This window comes from Sarcophilus harrisii, chromosome 5 (genome assembly GCF_902635505.1).
Source record: "Sarcophilus harrisii chromosome 5, mSarHar1.11, whole genome shotgun sequence".
Taxonomy (NCBI): domain Eukaryota; kingdom Metazoa; phylum Chordata; class Mammalia; order Dasyuromorphia; family Dasyuridae; genus Sarcophilus; species Sarcophilus harrisii.
In genome coordinates this window covers 252516971-252537932 of record NC_045430.1, presented here as the reverse complement: position 1 = coordinate 252537932, position 20962 = coordinate 252516971, and the positions used below count along the sequence as shown (strand labels likewise).

The 20962-nt window shown below is 39.4% G+C and overlaps 1 protein-coding gene across 2 annotated transcripts in view; it reads left to right on the top strand.

The window, feature by feature from the left end:
• COL6A5 (collagen type VI alpha 5 chain) overlaps window positions 1-20962 on the top strand; it is a 104413-nt gene that overhangs the window by 48106 nt on the left and 35345 nt on the right. For both annotated transcript variants that reach the window (XM_031940223.1, XM_031940224.1), the window contains exons 19-32: window positions 309-374; window positions 1685-1738; window positions 5664-5699; window positions 7708-7770; window positions 8201-8263; window positions 9801-9863; window positions 10413-10475; window positions 11767-11817; window positions 11931-11966; window positions 14072-14134; window positions 15770-15832; window positions 17083-17118; window positions 17220-17256; window positions 20088-20099. In XM_031940223.1, the coding sequence (XP_031796083.1) occupies window positions 309-374; window positions 1685-1738; window positions 5664-5699; window positions 7708-7770; window positions 8201-8263; window positions 9801-9863; window positions 10413-10475; window positions 11767-11817; window positions 11931-11966; window positions 14072-14134; window positions 15770-15832; window positions 17083-17118; window positions 17220-17256; window positions 20088-20099 (706 nt within the window). The remainder of the gene's footprint in view (window positions 1-308; window positions 375-1684; window positions 1739-5663; window positions 5700-7707; window positions 7771-8200; window positions 8264-9800; window positions 9864-10412; window positions 10476-11766; window positions 11818-11930; window positions 11967-14071; window positions 14135-15769; window positions 15833-17082; window positions 17119-17219; window positions 17257-20087; window positions 20100-20962) is intronic.

The window sequence follows — 20962 nt, the reverse complement described above, 5'->3', positions numbered from 1 at the left end:
GGGAAGGCAGAAGGGGACAGGGACAACGGAATATGAGTTAAATTCATATTGGGGAGGAGAGGTAACAGCTGCCTTTGCCACCAATTACCCTGTCAGTCTTAGGAAAGGGCCATGTTGGTCAAAGGACCCTATGGGATGGCAGATGGAGACACTAAGGACAGGTGAACTAGGATCTAGGAAAGGAAATGGGTGAATCTAGCAGTCCATAGGGTGGAAGGAGAGGAGAGGAAGCTCCTTCCCCTTGTTGGCATCTGGGGCAAAGCCCTGGAGAGCTCTTAATATCTATCTCTGCTCCCATATTTCCTTAGGGTGAACCTGGAAGGGACAACTTCTCCAGAGGGCCTGCGGGATCTAAAGGAGAGCAAGGAAGACAAGTAATATCACCAATTGTGCTTTTTCTACAATGATTCATTTGGCTTGAAATGTATCCAATGACTTTAACAGAAATGAATACATGTATCTGCCTTGACAGAAACACAAAAATCATCCTGAAAAGTTGTAAATGAAAATTTCTTTAAAATCAAATTAAATTTAAATGATGCTGGAGTTGAATATTTAAAAGAAATATGTTAAGGAATATCTCTCACTGGCAGGTAAGTGGTATAATGAATAGAGGACAAGCCTGAGGAGGCAAGAAGACAAGTTTAAAACAAAACTTCCTCTGGAAAAGTAATTTCATCTCATGTTCTCAGTTTTCTCATCTATGAAGTGGGAATAATAATAGTACCCAAAATGTAGGTTTGTTGTAAGGCTCAAATGAGATAATACAGTTATTTCTTCCACATTGCAGGAGTTAGGGACACAATGTTCTCATAATTTGAAAATTTTACATAAAAATATTTGGCCTTCCCTTTATACTAGAGAAATCTGAATTTTTTTTTCTTTTATGGTGTGTTTATAGTATCTTATTGTAAATTTTGGATTAAATATTGAGCTTTATGTCATCTGTTGGCCCTCACATGTCATTTGAGATCTCGGAAGAACTCCCTCAAAATTCTCATTTAATTTTTTATGCCTACCCAAACCATACATCAAAATTGTGATAGGGATAGTCATAATGAGGAAGGGATAACTGTATAGATAAAATACTTAACTATAAAGTGCTATTTAATATCTGTATATTCTCTTTACATATTTGTTTATATTTATTAATATTTTATCTCTCTAGATATTATAATAATCTATTGTAAAGTATTTTGCAAAGCTTAAAGTGCTATTTAAATATAATAATTTAAAATTAAATAATTGACATTATTTAATATAATAATTTATTTAACTATATTTTTACTAATGTTTCTAATTTCCTTAAATTCAGAATAGACATTTAGAGAAGAAACTATTAAGCTTCTGGCCAGGATAAGAAGCCACACAGAAAATGTTTTCAAGATTCCTTGGAAAGCTCTGAAAGCCAGAGGCCCAGGGTTTAAATCCTGCCTTCTTACCTTTATGATGTTGAAGAAATCATTTAATCTCAATCCTTACATCCCAGCTTCCTTATCTGTAAAATGAGAAGGTTTTAAAGTTTCTTCCTTCACTAAACCTATGAATTATGTGATCTTGATGGATACTTGGTTGGTAGATGGCAATAGGCAGAATTTTTAAAAGGCGAGGTTTGGCTGGCAAAAGTCTGATTGGTTCTGAAGCATCTGAACATGTTATTCTGAACACTGTATTTTATTTCTAGGGTCGAAGAGGACAAAAAGGCACAGATGGCAGGCCTAACTCAAGAGGAAAAATAGTAAGAGGGGTCATGGACGTACTCTGTTCTTTCCTTGTCTCAGTATAGCGGTCATAGCTTAATCCAAAATGGAGAGTTGGGGGATTCATGATCCAAAACATCGTTTCTAGCATCTAGCAAAGATGTTACTGGGTAAATCTGAAGAGATTTGGAATAAATTTAGGTTTTCTAAAAGTGCCTTCTGTGCTGGCCAGATGTACTTTGAATTTTTAAGTTTACAAAATTCATGCAAAATAAGTAAAAATCTCTTTATTCCTTCTCTCCCCCACTTCCCACCATTTGGCAAATGGGAAAAATGAATCAGGGAAGATTTGGAAGGATCAGAGCCAGTTGGTCAGTGATAAATAGCTCTATATACTCCTGTTGTGTCCTGTTTAATAGTAAGCCTAGTACTATTTGGGATTGGGGGAGGGGTGTGTGTGTGTGTGTGTGTGTGTGTGTGTGTGTGTGTGTGTGTTAAAGAGAAAAGAACAGGGTCCACAGATAACCTTTTTATTTGGTGATGATGTCCTAACTGAAATTAGAGATGAGGTTAGAATAGTTGGAAGTTCTTCTAAAGTACAGAGATCATGAAAGGGAAAGATCATGTGTTCTTCATTAGCAACGTCCAAAGGACAAGCAAAGGCTCCTATCTTTGGCTTGGCACTTTGGTTCAAGGGAGGGAATGAGGCTACTTGGCTTGGTTATCAATGACAAATTTTGGCACCCTTTCTTAGTGGTTCTGCCAGACGTGATTCTCCAGAGGGAAATAAGCAGAAATAAATTCAGCAGAAATCTGGTTAAGTTCCTATTGACTGTGAATTCTCAAGAAAAAAAGGCACATAATTATCTTAGTGAGGCTTCTCTACTGCTTCTGGTGAAATAGCTTTGAATATTTGCCCTGTGTTGTACAAGAAGAATGGAAATCTAACCAGAGGAAACAGAAATTGTCAGGGGAGGTAGGAATGGGAGAAAAGAGAAAGCAGAGTCCTCATTTAATGAAGATTTCAATGCTTACAGAAATTTGTTGGTCTAAGAGGAGAAAATGTTTTCAGGAGAACCAATTTTGAAGATATCAAGGTCATTAATTGAGTCCTTTCAAGCAGGGTTTTTCAGAGCTTATGTCAAGGGATAGGAATTAGTACAGCTGGCTCTTTTTCTTCATCTCCACGGTGCCTTTTTTGCTCTGATTATCTTATGCCTTTATCTCCTCATTTCATTCTCATCCCTCCTTTTTAGCCTTATAAATTTTAGATTATAAGAAAAGAGCTCTCTCTCTCTCTCTCTCTCTCTCTCTCTCTCTCTCTCTCTCTCTCTCTCTCTCTCTCTCCTTCCTCCTTTAGAGTGATGGGGGTATTATGGAAAGACTTCTGGATATATAACCAAAGTTCAAATTTCAGCTCTGACATTTGCTTAGATGTATAACTATGAGCAAGTCCCTTAATCTCACTGAACCTCAGGGTTTCTATTTTTCCAACTAGAAATCTATGATGTCTTGATTTCTTTTTACTAATAGACCACCAGACTTAGAACTGTAAAGAGCTAAGTTCCAATCATTCCTCATACTAGAAGGAAGATGACTCTGAGTAGATCAACTAAGGGAACTTATCTGTCTGCCCTGTCATTGGACCTTAAGACTTCTGGCTTTTCCATATAACTTGAAATTGAATTTTCTTCTATGTATTATTTTACTTAGAGTATGAGGTATTTTTTTTTTAAGAGGAAGGACCAGCTTGCTTTGAGGGGACAGCTAAGTGGTACAATGGATAGGGAGACCAGAATTCAAATCCAACCTTGGACACTTTCTGTCCTAGGCAAAAGACTTAACTTCCTGTTTACCTCAGTTTCCTAATCTGTAAAATGAGGATAATAATATTAGGGTGATTGTGGGGATATTTATAAAGTGAGATATTTATAAAGCATTTAGTGCTTTATCAATGCTCGGCACTTAGTAAGTGCCATATGACTATTAGCTTAATAATATTATTGGCTATTACTTTCTATGTGTATCTCCAGCACATAGCAAAGTTCTTGGCAAACAGTAAGCATTTAATAAATCCTTTTGTAGTCATTCATTCACAACTTCTCAGCCTCAGGTTTGTGGGGTGATAATACTCATAGTACATACTACACTGGCTTGCTGTGAAGCTCCACTGAGATAACGTGTATAAAGTGCAAAGTACTGTATACCATTTTTATTGTTATTGTTGATATTAATTTCCCTGTTTTTGGTGTGTGAATCATGAAGGCAGAGGAGTATTTAATTGAAGATCAGTTTATAAAATCACTGGTATACACCAAAACATTATTGTTGTTGTGTCGACTCCATTGAGTGACTAAATGTCACTTTGGATGGCAATATAAATATGGCAATTTATGGTCCTATGGACCTGATTTAAAAAGGACCCTGAACTTCAGAGAATCAAATCCTCTTGTTCTTGCTTTCCTCATAGAAATCCAGAGAGGATCCTGGACAGGATCATGAAGTTGTACCTTCAAGATCTTCTTTCTTCACTCATTCTTTCTATCTCCTGGGCCATACCATTTTCTCTTTGCTAATGTCTGTCCTGGACTATTTATGCTAGGATGTAAGTGACTGATAAGGCACCAGTGTTGTTGCCTCTCCCAGAGGTGCTTTGCCGTAGTGCTCTCCATCCTGTATCCTTCCCCTATTTCTCAAATTGTTCAGTTTTTTCTTTAAGTCCATTCTAACTCTGAAATTCAATGATTGTACTTGAAATATTTCCAGAGATAGAATAATCTGGATTCCCATTCCTCCCTCCCCCCGCCTCCCCAAATTTGGTTATTTTATGATGGATGAGTCAAATTTGAAAAGTCCAAGGGACCACTAGATGGTGATGCTGAGCCACCATGGCCGCTCAGGCCTCCCGCTCAGCATCTAAGACAAAGATGGGGAGAAAACCCCAGGAATAAGAAAAATAACTGAACCCTTGCTTTCTGATGAAAATGGTGCTGGCTGTTGTGCCAAAGCATTATTTATCATTCTCCACAAGCAATGTCCAAAACACAGCAGCAGGTTGAGAAAAATCCCCCAGTGGCCCTGGGTTACGTAATCTCTCTCTCTTTGTGTCTCTGTCTCTCCCTCTATCTCTCTTTCCCTCTTCCTATCTCCCCCTTCCTGTCTCTCCCCTCTTCTCTTGCTTCCTCTTTCTACTCCTCCATCTCTCTCTCTCTCCTCTTTTTCTCCCTCTCCCTGTCTTCTTTACATTCCTCCCCTTTTTCTCCTCCTCTCTTTATCCTCTTTATCCCCATTTTCTTCCTCTCTCTCTCTTTCTCTCTCTCTCTCACTCTCTGTCTCTCTCTCTCTCTCTCTGTGTCTGTCTCTCTGTCTCTGTCTCTGTCTTTCTCTTTGTGTCTCTGTCTATTTCAGTCTCTCTGTTTCTCTCTGTGTGTTTCTCTCTCTCTCTCTCTCTCTCTCTCTCTCTCTCTCTCTCTCTCTCTCTCTCTCTCTCCCTCCCTCCCTCTCCCTCTCCCTCTCCCTCTCTCTCTCTCTCTCTCTCTCTCTCTCTCTTTGTCTCTGTCTCTCTGTCTCTGTCTCTCTGTCTCTCTCTCTCTCTCTCTCTCACACACACACACACACACACACACACACACACACACAGGAACTCTTTGGGTGCCTTCTAAGACAAAAGGGGAGAATTCTGGGCGCCAGGATCATTTCTTTCCTGGAGCAGCATCCCAGATAATTGGCAGTGACCGTTAGGTGCTGTCTGCATCTGTAATGACTTCCAGATTGGGTTGCAATCAATCTCCCAAATATTCGAATGTGATTAAGTGCCTGGTGTGGAAATCCTTGCAGAAGAAGCACCTCAGGGAGACATCTTTCAGGATGTGTTCATTATGGGTGTCAATCAGGCAAGTTTTTGAGCACCAGAGATTTTGGATTCATTTTAAAGCGACATTTTCATTATCTTTTCCTTCTCAGGGACCAACAGGCCAAAGAGGAACCCATGGACCAAAGGTACCTATCATGTATCACTTGCCCTTTTACTGAGCTTGTGAGGACAGAGCCTTCCAGCATGAAGATGTTGTAGGGCGCCAGCTGGTCTGAATTCACAGATGGCTCTTGTCAAAAGTGCCTTCAAGGGACAATGTAGTTCACTGTATTTCAAGTCAGAAAGGAGGCAGGTTCAAATCTCAGCTCTGCTGTGAAGGTGAAAGCCTTCTCACCACTCTGGGGGTCAGTTTTCTTGTCTGTAAAATAAATAGATTTTGACTGACATTGGGATGATAAAAAGAATGATAGATCTGAAGTCAGAAAACCCAACTTTGAATTTTAGCCCCTTTACTTACTTCCTTTGTAATCGTAGGTAAGCAGTTTGCCCTTTTTGCACCTCTATTTCCTCTTCTATAAAATGAGAGCTTTGGATTTTAAATTAACAACCAAGCTGTACAGGATACATGGGAAATAATCTCAGAAGGAAGGCACTGTGATTAAGAAGGCAGAAAATGGGATTTTAGCTGAGATTACAAGGAATTCAGGAGGCAGAGATGAGGAGGGAGAAAATTCCTGGAGTGGGGGGAAAGCAGTGAAAACATTTAATCATTAGACTGTCTTATACAAGGTACAGCAAAGGAGACAGACTTTGGCAGTTTGATAAAGGAAGGACTGGAACTGGGAGAGAGTTGAGGCAGGATACACCAGGGATGAGATGATGAGAGCTTGTATTAGAGTAGGACCAGTATCAGAGGAGAGAAGGGACCTATACAAGACATGTTGCAAAGGTAGAAATACTAGGACTTGACAGCTGATTAGTTATGGGGGTGAGAGAAGGGGAGGGGATGAGGATGACCCCTTCACTGCCAGCACCAGGGGTAACTGAGACAATGCTGGTGCCCTGGTAATAGGGAAGGGGGAAGGGGGAGGACCTGGAGGAAATTCTCCAAGGGGCACATGACTCCTTCTTTATATGGTCCCTGATGGTCTATTCCGAGTAAATGCTCAATCTCTGAGGTGTCTTGTAGTTCCACAATGGATGCTTCTCTGCTCTAGCCACTTACCTCTTTTTATAATTCCACATACTGGGAGCAATCTGCCAATCTCCTTTCTGCCCCGGTGGGAGTCCTTGGTCAAGGCTCACTTAGAATGAAGCCACCTGGATTCATGGATTCATAGGCAGAATCTGACTGCATGTAAATATTCTAGATCAGGATTTTTAAAATGGATATTTTGAATGGAAAATAAGAGGGAGAAATTCATCAACAGAATGATGGGAGAGGTGAAGTTTAGGATATTGAATTTCTTGGATGCTAAAAAAGAAAAGGGTGAATTTCAGCCTGAGACCCATAGGTTGGACAAGCTCTTCAGTATCTTGTTTTTTATATTGGGCAGATCTTCTGAAACACCACTGAAAATGTTAGGTAAAGAGATAAATACAGTGTGGCCCAGGACAAGGAGCTTACACATTAAATATGACATTTATTGCTTTGACTCTGAGCAAGCCACCTGAGTCTCTGGAGTCTCAGTTTCCTCAGCCGTAAAATGGAGGAGTATGGACCACCTTACAGTGTTGTAAAGGAAATAGTTGAGAAACCACCAAAAGCTCTATCCTTATGAGTATTTATTGTCATTCAAAATAATTCCAATTGTTCAGTGATGAAGAGAGCCATCTACATCCAGAGAGAGAACCGTGGGAACAGAGTGTGGAACACAACATAGCATTTTCATGCTTGCTGTTGTTATTTGCTTGCATTTTGTTTTCTTTCCCAGTTTTTTCCTTCTTGATCTGATTTTTCTTATGCAGCAAGATAACTATAAATATGTATACATATATTGGATTTAACATATATTTTAACATATTAAGATGCATTGGACTACCTGCCATCTAGGGGAGGGGGTAAGAGAAAGGAGGGGAAAATTTGGAACAGAAAGCTTTGCAAGGGTCAGTGTTGAAAAATTGCCCATGCATATGTTTTGTAAATAAAAAGCTTCAATAAAAAAAAGTTAATGCTGAACATTCATCATATAGGGCCCAAGTGGAAGTGCTGGCCCTAAAGGTGAAGATGGATCTGAAGGATTAAGAGGAATTGAGGTACATTTGAATATTTTGAGTACATTCTTGAATAAAGTAATAAATGCTGATTGATTAATGATGTGGATGGTACTTCTGCATCTGTTAATTTTAAGACAAAGTGAAAAATGTCAATTCAATTCTGATAACTACTTCCCCTATAGTGGAAAATGTTCTAGATTTGGTCCAAATCCTAGCCTTGTCTCTCATTATGATCCTGAATAAGTTATCTTAGTGTCCCTGGGCCTCCTTTTCCTCAGCTGGAAAATGAGAGAATTGGATTAGATCCATGATCCTACCACTGGCATATAAAATGAGGGTATAAGGAAGGGAGATGAGATTGAGTTTTCCTTGGTTTACCACTTAGCTTTTTTACTTTTGCCCATTATACTTTACTTGCTAAGAAGAAATATTCTTTTGTGGGGTTTTTTGTGTCAAATGTCTTCATCAGGGAAAAATTGGAGACCCTGGACAGAAGGGAGAAAAAGGAAGCCTCGGAAATAAAGGTCCTCAGGTAGGCAAGATAACCTCCTTAACCTAAGTTGGTGATGTCCAAAGAATTGATTTTCCTCTTATTTCACATGTCATCAATTTTTACGTAGTAGGGGCTTTCACCTCACTCTTCTAGAGCTGGGCTGGTTATATCATCTTCTCAAGGTACCAGAATATCTTTCCATAAGGCCATCAGCATTCAGATTATATCCCACCGCCTCCATAAACCCCTCTGGCTAGTTATTTATACTCCAGTTCTATAAAACCAATTAAAATGGTTAGCTGTGACAAAGGGACTTTTACTTCACAGATATAAGAACAGTAGAAGTAAACCATATCCCCATAATAACTTGGGGACACATTCTTCCCTACACAGTCCTGTCTCTGGGGAAGTAGACGCAGACTTGAGACAGCTCTGGACCCATTGAGTTAGTGTCCAATTGCTGGATGAGCCCAATACCCAGCTGCTACTGAACTGGGTCCTGAAGGTCATTCCTCACCTAGGGGACCTGATGCTGGCCAGGTGAACGAGCCAACCAAACACAAGAAGAAGGTGTAGAATATCTGAAAAGATCTGAAGCAAATACATGCTCTACGGCACTCCCACTGTACATCATCATGCCTACCTGGAAGCAGGCTCTGGGCTTCTTCCACAAGAGAATTCTGTCACCTCCCCATCTCTGCTAAACATTCCTCCAGCTTCAGCCTCTTAGCCCTGGATTATGGGCCTTCTGGAACACATTTAGCACAATTCTCCAGAGGGCACAAACCCATTTTAACCTTAGCTCAAGCATAACTTTTGTAGAAACTCTATTATTTAACATCAGTTGTTCCAAAGCCACATAGAAGGGGAGGCTTAAAAAAATTCTATATATAGTATACATGTATATAAATATACACTGGAGTCTACATCTTGCCACTGGACCCAAATGGTTCTGGGGAAGAAAGTGAGACTGGTGACCTCCCTCAAATCCAATCCACCTCCCTGATATCATGATCATCTTCGAGAACAAAGGACAAACAACAACATACACTTTTACCCATACACCTCTACATATAGGGGTACAGGTATATATGTAGAGAGAGACAGAGAAAGACAGAGAGTTGGTATGGTACGGTTTATCCAAACCATTGCCATCTGCCCTGGCATTAGTTGCTTAAGTTAATTGTCTGTAGGCTGGTTTATCTTGCTAAGCTCTGTTGAGATGGGTTAGAAAGGGATGGGAACTGATCCCACTAACAGTTTGCATAACTTCCTTAATGCCATCTTTTGATTAACTAAGAGGCAGGCTTAGAATCCAATCCTTCTTTCTCACATTCTGCCAAGGTTCCTATAAATCTCCTTTCAGTTCTTCCTTGTGGGTCAGAAGTCCATCCACAGGAGCAATTTTCCCTCCTCAGATCTTTTCTTTATGTAGAACTAGTTTTTGTTTTTTGTTTTGTTTTGTTTTTAAGGAAGTTTGTAAGTGCCCTCTTGCAATAACGAAGGGAAGAATTTCTAGTGGGATTTTTAAAGCTTTATTTTTCCCCAAGTATTTTGTATCTTGCCTACATTTCAGGGGCCTTCTGGACAAGCAGGGGTTAAAGGGAGACCTGGAAAGCCCGGCATCTTGGGAAGGAAGGTAGGTCTTATTTCTTTGCTATTCCTGATGCTGACCTGGGCAAGTCACCTTCTCTCAGCCTCAGTTTTGTCTTTAAATTAGGGAGGATAATAAGACCTGCTTCATGGAATTATTATAAGATCAATTTGTGGATGAGGAAATTCAAGTGTAGAGAGTGACTCCCTTAGATGACCTGACTGGTTAGGGGCAGAGTTGAGACTAAACCCCCAGGTCTCCTCTTTCCATGGGGCCATGCTTCTTCCGAAGTGATGGAGTAAGTTCCAAGAAGCTTCTCCTGAGATTGCCAAATTCTCTTTTTCCTCCTGAGTTTTTTTTTAATTCTCAGAACAGCAACATTTATGTGTTACAAGGGACCACTATGCTTGCCCTGTGGGATGTTAGAGAGAAAACCTTCTGGCCCATTTAGTGAGAATCCCTTTGTCCAGGCCTCCTGAGGCTACCTAGAAAGCCCTTTACCCTAGCTGAGGGCCTACAGGCCTCTGGTCAACCCTCCCCTGAAAGCCAAAGCATCTGGTATCAACTTCTAACTCTTTCCATTTGATGCCCTAGGGACAACCCGGAATTCCAGGTGATAAAGGAATCCTAGGACTTCCTGGATCTCGTGGAATACAGGTTTGAACCCTGGAAAAGTGACTTTTTCCCCCCAACATCCTCTGCTCAGAGATGGAAAGAAGGGACCTCACTGAGAGTCTGTGCTTCTTGGGGACCCCGAGTTGGATTTGAGCTATGGTTATCAGTGTTCTTTTAGGAGGGGGATTCTTAACCTGGGGTCAGGGAGCTTATTTTTAAAAATACTTTAGGAATTATATTTTAACCTCACTGGTTTCCTCTGCAATCCAATGTATTTTACTCGATATAGTTACACACATTTTTCTGAGGAGGGTCCAGAGACTTGACTAAACTGCTCCCCAACATACAAAAGAGATCCCCAGCATATATAAGGTTCAGACCCTAACTTGAGGTTATGGGAGAGGTAAGTAGTAGACCCGCTTGCAGAGGAAAATATAAGGGTTGCTTTTTTCTTCCACATTTGACCAGGGACCAAAAGGATGGGTAGGAGATGGATAGGACTGGAGAAGGAAAGGCGAGCCTTTCTTTAGGCCTATGCTCTAATAGTTAGCCGTCCCAAAGGGGATGAGCTGCCTGGAGGAGTGGTGGGCTTCCTGCCCTTGGAGGTTTTCAAGCAGAGGCCGGATGACCCTTATTGGCTATGTTCTAATGGCAGTTTTTTTCCATGGATGGGTTGGACTCACTGGCCCTTGAGGTCTCTTCCAATTCTCTAAACATCAGGACAAAATTACAGAGAGAGTTCTCAGGATGAAAATCTGGAAACACAGTAGGATTCTGAATGCCAACAGGGGAGGAAGGGAGGGATCCTAATTTTCTCTCTCTTCTGCCTTTGAAACAGCTTTTATTATGGCAAAAAACATGAGAGTATGAAAACTTTGCGGGGATTTGTCCTTTTCTTTGGTATCTCTGGGTCATAGTTCCCTTTTGTTTTTCCTAAGGCAATTGGGGTTAAGGGACTTGCCCAGGGTCACACAGCCAGGAAGTGTTAAGTGTCTGAGGGCAGATTTGACCTCAGGTCTTCCTGAATCAGGGCTGGTGTTCTCTCCACTGCTCCATCTAACTGCCCCTGGGTATAGATTCTTGGAGCAAACCTGTGATCTCCATCCAGTTGTCCTGGGATAGCCATCACCAGCTCCTCCGGCCTTTCACCTTGGCAGTGGTCCTGAGTTGACCAAGTAGGCCTTTGGATGACTATTGCAAAGAAACTTTTCTAATACTATGTTAACTTGGCTAAAAATCAGTCCTACCAGAATCTCCTCCTGGGGAGGGGTGTCTACGTGTGAGAGGGAAGAAACAAATGCAGTAAACTTGAAATCTACTCCTGTGTTCACAGGGAGACGTGGGCAAACCAAGTTATGGCCACCGGGGAAGGAAAGGAGCAAAGGTAATTAATTACTAAAAGACTTACAGCTTTTATCGAAAACCAAGTGAGTATAAATACACTGAATAATTATCTGTCTACACTCATTTATTCATCTTCCATTTTGCAAATTACAGGGCTCAAGAGGACACCCAGGAGACATTGGGAACCAGGTACCTGGAACTTCACTTAAATCACAATTAATGTAATAGGAAACATCTATTTGCATATGCAGATGAGCCATAAAGGCAGAGGTACTTTCTTTTGGGTGCATAGTGGAAAATAGCTGACTTCTAGGTGAGCATCTGGACTCTTGAATTATCCAGTAAGAGAAATGCCCTAATGTAGTATTTGTATTGGCTTTCTGTTCCCCTAAAAACATCAAGTAGGTTTACTCAGCTCCCCGTAATATCTGTGTGATTGGGGAAATGCTTCAGAGCCAAGTGTCCCATTACTGGACTCCCTTTATTAACACTGACTTCATAGACCATTTTCAGGAGTTTCTATGAATGGACAAGTGCTTGTTAAGCTCCTTCTGGATACTGTGGAAACAAAGGCAAGGAAAAAAGCAGCCCTCCCCTTTAAGAATATATACATACAGTGCTTATGTACTGGGTAGGTGGGCAGGGAAATGTGTATAAAAAAATGAAATACATTTGGGGAGGAGAAGGACACTTCTACCTGGGGAGAGGATCAGGAGGGGCTTCGGCATTGGAGCTAAACTTGGAGGAAGCCATCTTGGTACCGTGACAATAAATAAGTTGTTTTAAGCATGATATAATAGTTCCCTCAGGTCCACCTGGTCCCCTGCTCTGCTACTTTAGGGAATTTATATTAAATGAAAAGTTAGGAATACCATTAAATTATTTTAAGCCCCCACTTAAGGAGATTCCTAATATTTAGGTAGAGGTTTGATTTTTCTATCTCAAGTAAAATTGATTCTTATCTCTTGTTAACTTCATGAATTCTTTGTGGTTGACAAAAAATTTAGACCAGTAGAAATGTTTGGGTAAAGAACAAGCGGAGTAGATTAAGATGACTGTTAATTTATGGCCTTATGAAAGAAACTGGAAAAACAAAAGGAGATCTTTCTTGGAACTTTCCTCAGTCCTTGAGGGTTAGGGTCCAACTGGCAGTATCAGTCTTGATTTCTGCTCTAAAGGATCCTTGGGCTAGGAACCTTCTTCACTCTCCCCTCTCAGCCACATCCCAGGTCTACTTTATCTTGTGTCAACTGTCTCTGAGCTGCAGGTTCTTTCCACTCGTCCTCTCTGTTGTCCCCAAAAGGAATCATGAAGGCTCGGACAGCATTCACTGGATGAGACCTTTATATTGGGAAAGACTGAAGGCAAAAGGAAAGGGGGATGCAGAAGATGAGATGGTATCATGATAGATATCATGGAAATGACGAAAGTGAATTTGGACAGACCTCAAGAAACAGGGGGACAGAAAGACTGGCCTTCTAGATCCTTGGGGTCACAATGAGTTGGACTTAACTGACCAACAAAAATGGATGAGGTGGAATGTTGATATCAACAGGCAAAAATACCAGCATCTGAGGATAAATCGAATTATAATAGTTAACAGTTATATAATGCCATAAGGTTTGCAAAATGTTTGTACATATCATCTCATTTTATTCTCACAACCTCTTTGGAAGGGAAAAGCTATTATTACGCACATTTTACAGATAATGAAACTGAGGCCAAGAGGAGTTAACTAATTTGCACAGGATAATATAATCAATAAATGTCAGGAGTTTTCCATATGACATATATCAAATATTTTCAATCTCAAAAGAACCAAATGCAGAAGAATCACATTGAGGAGGTTATTAATGACCCAGAGTTGATAACTGAAAGAAGGCTAGGTAAAAAGGAGAGTAATTGGGGGATTTGGGGGTCTATCACCTCCAATAAACCTCCTATCCAAAGGACTTTAGCCATCTGGAAAACTTACACCCACACCAATGCAGGAAGTACTTAACCTTAATCACAATATTTACACTCTTGTCAGCTCACTTGACAATAATAACAATAATTCATCTTGTCATCTCACTTGATTATTTAATTACTGTTATTATTGTGAAGCTTAAAAAACAAGAATTTGAGTAATAACTATCATTTCAACCAGGATTTATTAAATGTCTACTGTGGGCTGGGCACTTTGCAATCCTTAAAGCATTATATAAATATCAATTTTTATCATTAAAGCTACTGCCTATTTTCCTAAGCTTTAGCATGGATAGTTTCAATCCTTCCTGTGTCTGATTCACTAGGGTGATGTTGGTGATAGAGGAACTCCAGGGGGACCTGGACCTAAAGGATTCAAAGGAGTCACAGTAAGTAGAATAACTTCCTTGGGAAAATAGATTCTTGTTTATTTTTTAATTAAAATAATTCTGGCTGTTACATTGGATTGGTCACCATTCCTTAGGGCATTTAAACTGCAATGAAGTATCTGGGTAACCTTGGGCAAGATGTTCGGCCTCCCTAGGTCTCAGTTCATCCATTTGTATTCATTTGGTTTGGACTAAATGATCTCTAAGGTCTTTTCTAGCTCCAAAATTCCACAAATCTATATTGAAGTGGTAAATCTTTGTGGGTTTTTTTGTAATAATGCTAATTTCCTCAATCATGTGTTAGCTTGTATTAAAGTTCTGAATATAGCATCATCTGTAGTGATTAGAACACCTCTCTCTGAAAATGGAGGCTGAGCCAATATAACTATCAAGACAGCAAAAGTCAGCTAGACTATCCTTATTCTAAAATTAACTTATTGTGTCTAAGGTTAATTTTAAGGCCAGGGTCTCAAATAGCAATCAGACTCACATACAGAAAATTCTTTTTAATGTGATTGGATTTCTGGGTCTCTCAACCTATTTTCTCTATTAGAAAGTTAACAAGCAAACAAATTTAGGAGTTATGCTGAAGCTGAGATACTTAATTGAGACTCTCTTCCAAAATCTCCCTTGATTAACATTCAAATGAGACTAGAGACCAGAACAGAATTTAGCTGGAAAAGCCAAGGTCATTTTCCAGTATCCTGCCTCCCATCCCCGCCACGTTACAAGACTCTTTTAAAATACATGGGTGTTTGTGTGTTTGTAATGCATATGTATATCTGCCAGGAACAAGGTTCTTGACTTTTATACCATATTCTGGACACTGTCCATTTACATGTGATCTCTTTGAATGGAAGGCAAGCTGCCGTCTTTTCTGCTCCATCTTTTTGGAGAGGTCTCTGATGATTCCATTCTCCCTAGCCCAAGGTCATTTAGGTAAGGACAGATCTTATTCATTTTCAGGAAGAATGTTCTTCCAATAAGAAAAGCACAGAGATAAAAGGTGCATTTTCATTTTTATATATGAATTCAGTCATGGGCATCATCATTCTTAGAGTGAAAAGGTTGGCAGCAGCCAGGTGTTTTCCACTTGATTGGATAAATTTCATTAGTGCCCAAGTCCATCATCCTGAGCTGTATAAATGACTGACCTTTCCAATTCCCTTCTTATGTTGATGACTGATGGTTTTTCCTCATTTTTTTTCAGGTTGGAGGTTTTTTTTATTAGGTTCCTTCATGCGATAGTCAGATTGTTTTTCTTATTCACTTTGTCTGCTTAACAACAATTTCTGTGGCAAAAGTGTGACCCAAACAACATTTTTATATGAGCAGTCAGGGAAACCTTAAACAACAAAACAAACCAACAAGGACTTTTGTCTTGCTGCTCATTTTTAGGAATTCACTCTTAAAGTGAGTACTTTATTTGCCCTGAATGAACAATGACTTGTGGTTTATAAAGTCTTATTGAAATTGAGTTTCAGGCATGCTGATATCATTTTCATTTATCATAAGTAGACAGTGTGACCTTAATAAGTGTCTTATAATTATTCTTTAATATTTTCTTTTCTGGATCTTTATATTTATATCAAGCTACATGGATTGATGATATTTGTCACATGTTTTTATCTGTAGTTTGGCCTAGGTGAAAAGGGTGAAATGGGTTTTCCTGGCTCTCCTGGACCTGCAGGGCCAAGGGTGAGTATTCTAGTGAACAATACTCTGGTGATTATTTTCTTTTTTATTCAAAATTGCTCACAAAACTGGATGGACAAGTTTCCTGGGATGCTACTATACTTGACACTAGTGTTCCCTTTCCTTTGAAAAAACACAGAAAAGTGGTCCTTGTGGGCCACTGGGAAAATGCCCACTTACTTTGCTTTTTTAACATGGTTGAAGAGAACAGGAAAGGGAGTGAGAAAGACCGTCCAGGATATTTTGAGATGAGTGCTCACTATTTACAAGAAGCCTTCTCTAATTAATTTCAGCTGAGTTCTAAGATTTCTTTGATCTTCTTTCCCTTAATTTTTGCATTTCTTGGCACTCAGTTACTCAGGGCTGCTAGCTTTCTGGTTTGTAACTACCCTTGACTTTCCTGCCTAAAATTAACTCTGAAAGAAAAAATTGTGTTTATGTCGAACTTGCAAAATTTTGAAAGGAACCCCCTCCTCTAATTTTAACTTTTGCTCTGTGATATGCCCACCCTTTTTAGTTTCCATCCAAATCCAGATCTTGGTACTTCTTTCTTCACAGCTTGGAATGTTTAAGCTTGCTTCTTGAATACTCTTCCTTTACACCATTGCCTCATCTAAACAAATGCTGCTAAACCAAACAGCAGATTCCTTTCACTTCCATGCAGCATCCATAATCCATGTAGGGAGCCAATGTGGGCAGGCTGAAGAGGGATTGCCTTGAGCTAAATGATCCATTATGCTGAAATATACTTGTCTAGAGTGGACAGAACCTTGCTGATGTTATCCCAGATACTGTTTGTGGGAGCTAATATTCATTCATTTAGCAAATGCATAAGATGGAAAGGAAAAATGTGTGCAAAGAATTCACTGTAATCCTGGTCATGTCACTCCCTAACTGGATGGCCCCGGGCATCTCTGAGCCTGAGCTTTCTCCTAGTAAGATTCAGTGGTCTCCCAGGACCTTCTAGTTCCACATTTTTGATCTTTGGGTCTCTCCGAGCTTAAATGTCACCATCTGTAGAATGGGAAAGGGGATACAGGAGCAAAGTGGCTAGATAACTTCTCATATTCCTTCCATCTCTAAATCTTTCATCCTAAGGGCATCAACCAGGCACAATGCATTGCAAAGGGTGCTCTAAAGTTGTTTAATTGTTGGTCAGAATTAAGAATGCATTATCCCCTTCAGTGGCTAGTTAAGAATTTGTACAAATTAATGTTGTGTACACATCAGTAACCTACTTCCTGCTTTTCTAGGGTCCTAAAGGCATGAAGGGATGGCCTCTAAGTTCGGTATGCTTTTTTCTTATCCAACATTTTGTCTCATCCAAACAGATGTGAATGGTACCCATGATGGCTCTGTATGCTCATTGTCCCCCTTTCTTGTCTTTCAGGAATGTGAGCTCATTAAATTCTTGAGGGATCATAGTCGTGAGTATTTTGATTTCATAAATAAGACCAAAGTATTAATTCTTAGTATACAGACACGTGGAAGTCCTTAGGGCTCAAAATATAGCCAGCCTACTCATCATATTTGAAGATGGCACTGATGACAGGAGGAAGAGAGAACTGATCATTAACTTAGACAATCACCTTCCCAAAAGCATCGCAATAGACCATAGGAACAAGCCAAATCTAACCATATAAAATTTAGGTGGGTGGTTCTGTGGATAGAATGCTGGACCTGTGTCAGGAAGACCTGAATTCAAATCCAGCCTCAGAAACTTGCTAGTTATGTGACCTTGGACAAGTCACTTACACTCTGACTCAGTTTTCTCAGCTATAAAATGAGGATAATAATAGCACCTCCCTTCCAGAGTTGTGGTGAGGATCAAATGAGATAATATTTTTGAAGCTCTTAGCATGGAACCTGATATATAGTAGGTGTTATATAAATGTTAGCTAGTAGTAGTAGTAATAGTAGTAGTGGCAATAGTGGTGGTAATAGTAGTAATAGCAGTAGCAGCAGCAGCAGTAGTAGTAGTAGTAGTAGTAGTAGCAGTAGTACTAGCAGCAGCAGTAGTAGTAGTAGTAGTAGTAGAGTAGTAGTAATAGCAGTAGTAGTAGTAGTAGTAGTAGTAATAGTAGTAGTAGTAGTAGTAGTAGCAGTAGCAGCAGCAGCAGCAGCAGCAGTAGTAGTAGTAGAGTAGTACTAATAGCAGTAGTAGTAGTAGTAGTAGTAATAGTAGTAGTAGTAGTAGTAGCAGTACCAGCAGCAGCAGCAGCAGCAGCAGCAGTAGTAGTAGTAGTAGTAGAGTAGTACTAATAGCAGTAGTAGTAGTAGTAGTAGTAATAGTAGTAGTAGTAGTAGTAGCAGTAGCAGCAGCAGCAGCAGCAGCAGCAGCAGCAGCAGCAGCAGTAGTAGTAGTAGTAGTAGTAGTAGTAATAGTATATTATGGATAAAGATTTAGACTTGTATTTAAGCTATTGGATTCATTTTTGTTTTTAACACAAACTATTATTTAACCACATATCTTTGTCCTGTACTTAAGAAAATCAAACCAATAGCTTAAGTACAAGATTCAATCTTTATCCACACTACTGCCTTTTGGTGAAGGAGTTTTTTATTGTAGTGAAATCTTAGGTCCATTTGTCCAATCTATGGTAGCCAAGACAAGTTGGGTAATAATTCTACTGTATTGCCTGCTATTCATATCATACCTGAAGCATTGTGTACCACATTTTACCAGGAAATAGAGAAACTGATATTGATCTAGAAGATGGTGACTAGAGTGGTGATGAAACATAAAAATAAATAAAAGCAAATCACATTAAGTAAAGGTCTTTTGGAGGAACTGGAGGTGATTGGTCTAGGGAAGACAAGACTTGGGATTTTGAAGACCATTCATTTAGAAGAGAGATTAGCTTTATCTCTGTGCCCTCTGTGGCACAGGGGGCAGAATTTGGACCAAGGGACTAGAGTTAATGGATGGACAGGTTTTGATTTTTATATAATGAAGAATGGCTACCTAGAATTCAAACTTCTAAAAGTCTCTATTCACGCTCCACAAAACTGCTAGAAATACCATTCCAAGTAGGAATTTTTGTCCTCATTTGATTTTCTTTCTGCCAGCTTGGGATCATTCAGCAAGTGGCTAGCTACATACCAGGCTGACTGAATCTCACTCCGTATAAAAGACACACAAAAAAGACTTTTTCAGAGTGAGGGAGGGAAGAAGGAAAGGAGAGGGGGAAAGAAAGAAGAATAAAAATAAGTTCATTAAACTTTTTGAAGGAAGGGACTTCTAGTTTTGGTCTTTGTAAATCAGGTCCTAGCACAGTGGATTGTACATAGTAGGAGCTTGATAAATGTTCATTGAATTTATAGCTAGGTTCCAATTAATATGAATAATGAATCCCATGAAGTCATTGCATATATTCAAATTTGCACTGTTCGAGTTTATAATTATGTAAAAGATGACCACTGGTTCTAGCCCAATGGAAATATACAGCAAGAACTCAAATAATGTGATCACTTAATGGGATATATTATTCTCACTAATTGGGACCCAGTTGTAATTGAATGGTGACACATGGAAATAAGGCCTGCTGGGGACTATAATAATTCTTTTGTAAAACCTGAATGTTTCTTGATTCTCAAAAAATTAATGAAATAGAATTGGAAAAATAAGTAGGTCAAGCTTTTCTGTAAGCTTTCTCAACTATATTTCTTGTTTTATCTTACACTTAGAAAGCAAATCCAACACTTAAAGTTTTGATGGAAATAACCCTGGGGAAGGTTCCATATTTCTGCAGGATGGGAACAAAACTCACCCACACAAAGAGAGACTGGTAGCTAAACACAAGCTCATTTGGAATTCCCTGATGCTCTTCAGGAGAATAGAAGTTGTCTGGATGTTTTTCAGAGAAGATAATTAGATGACAGATTTTAGTCCTATAGGCCAGCAATGCTCTCAAAAGGCCTATATGTGTACTGTGGAATCAGATGAATTGAATTTTAGAGACCTTGTCACTAAATCAGAAGCTTAGAGTTGTGCCTAAAAGATGAATGGCCATTCTTTAGATTTCAGCCCAAGATACAGTGAAAACATTTTCAGTTGTATAAGGAAGGGGGAAAAATCAATTTAAATTTCAGTGAGAAGATGGACTCATCATTTAAAATTTCCTCTTAGTTTTCTTGCATCTAAAATGTAGGACCACATCGAGCCAGAAAACAAATGTGATAGTAAAATTTGGCTTTAATAACTTTTTCTTAATATTTTATTCTAAAATTATTAATTCACTCTCTCTTATTTTTACAGCCTGTTGGGAAGGTAAGTTTTCACTTTATACTTTTTTGATGTAACTATTTCTTTGCCAAATCTAATCATTTTTCCCTCCATGACAGCTCTTGAATTCATCCTCTCTACACACAAGACAGGTCTTTAATCTTCTCATACCTGAACTATTTGCAACAGCCTCCTAATTGACCTCCCTGCCTCCCTGACCTTTCTTGCCATTATGATCCATCCCCCATACAGCTGTTACTCTTTCCCCCAGTAAATCCAAAATTGCTTTTGGGATCAACTTTACTATTTGGCTTTTAAAGCTGTTCACAAGTTCCTCTTTTTTGTAATCCCTTCAGACGGACCACCCAACTCAAGGGTTCTTAACTTAAAATTTGTGAAATTGGGTTTTTTCACAACTATATTTCAACAAAATTGACTTTCTTTGTAATCCCATGTATTTTATTTTATGCATTTAAAAACATAATTCTGAGGAGATCCATCAACTTCACCAGACTTTCAAAAAAGAGTCTGTGCCCTTAACAAGTCAAGGACCTCAGGTCTAGCTTTCCTCACACAAGGCAAACTCCCTGCCTTGCACTGCTTTTACTGTCTCCTCACCTTTACCCCTTAGGGTTCCTTCAAAACTCAGCTCAAGCATCACCTTATAAATGAAGACTTCTTGATCTTCAAAACTATTAATATTTCCCCCCCCAAATTTACCTAGCATTGACTTTCTATATGTTTTGCAACACACGTGTTGCACACATGCAACATATGCATGTTATATATGCATGTATACATAGTTATGTGCATATATGTATCTCTCTCCCTCTCTGTCTCTCTGTCTCTCTGTGTCTCTGTGTCTCTCTGTCTCTGTCTCTCTCTCTCTCTCTCTCTATATATATATA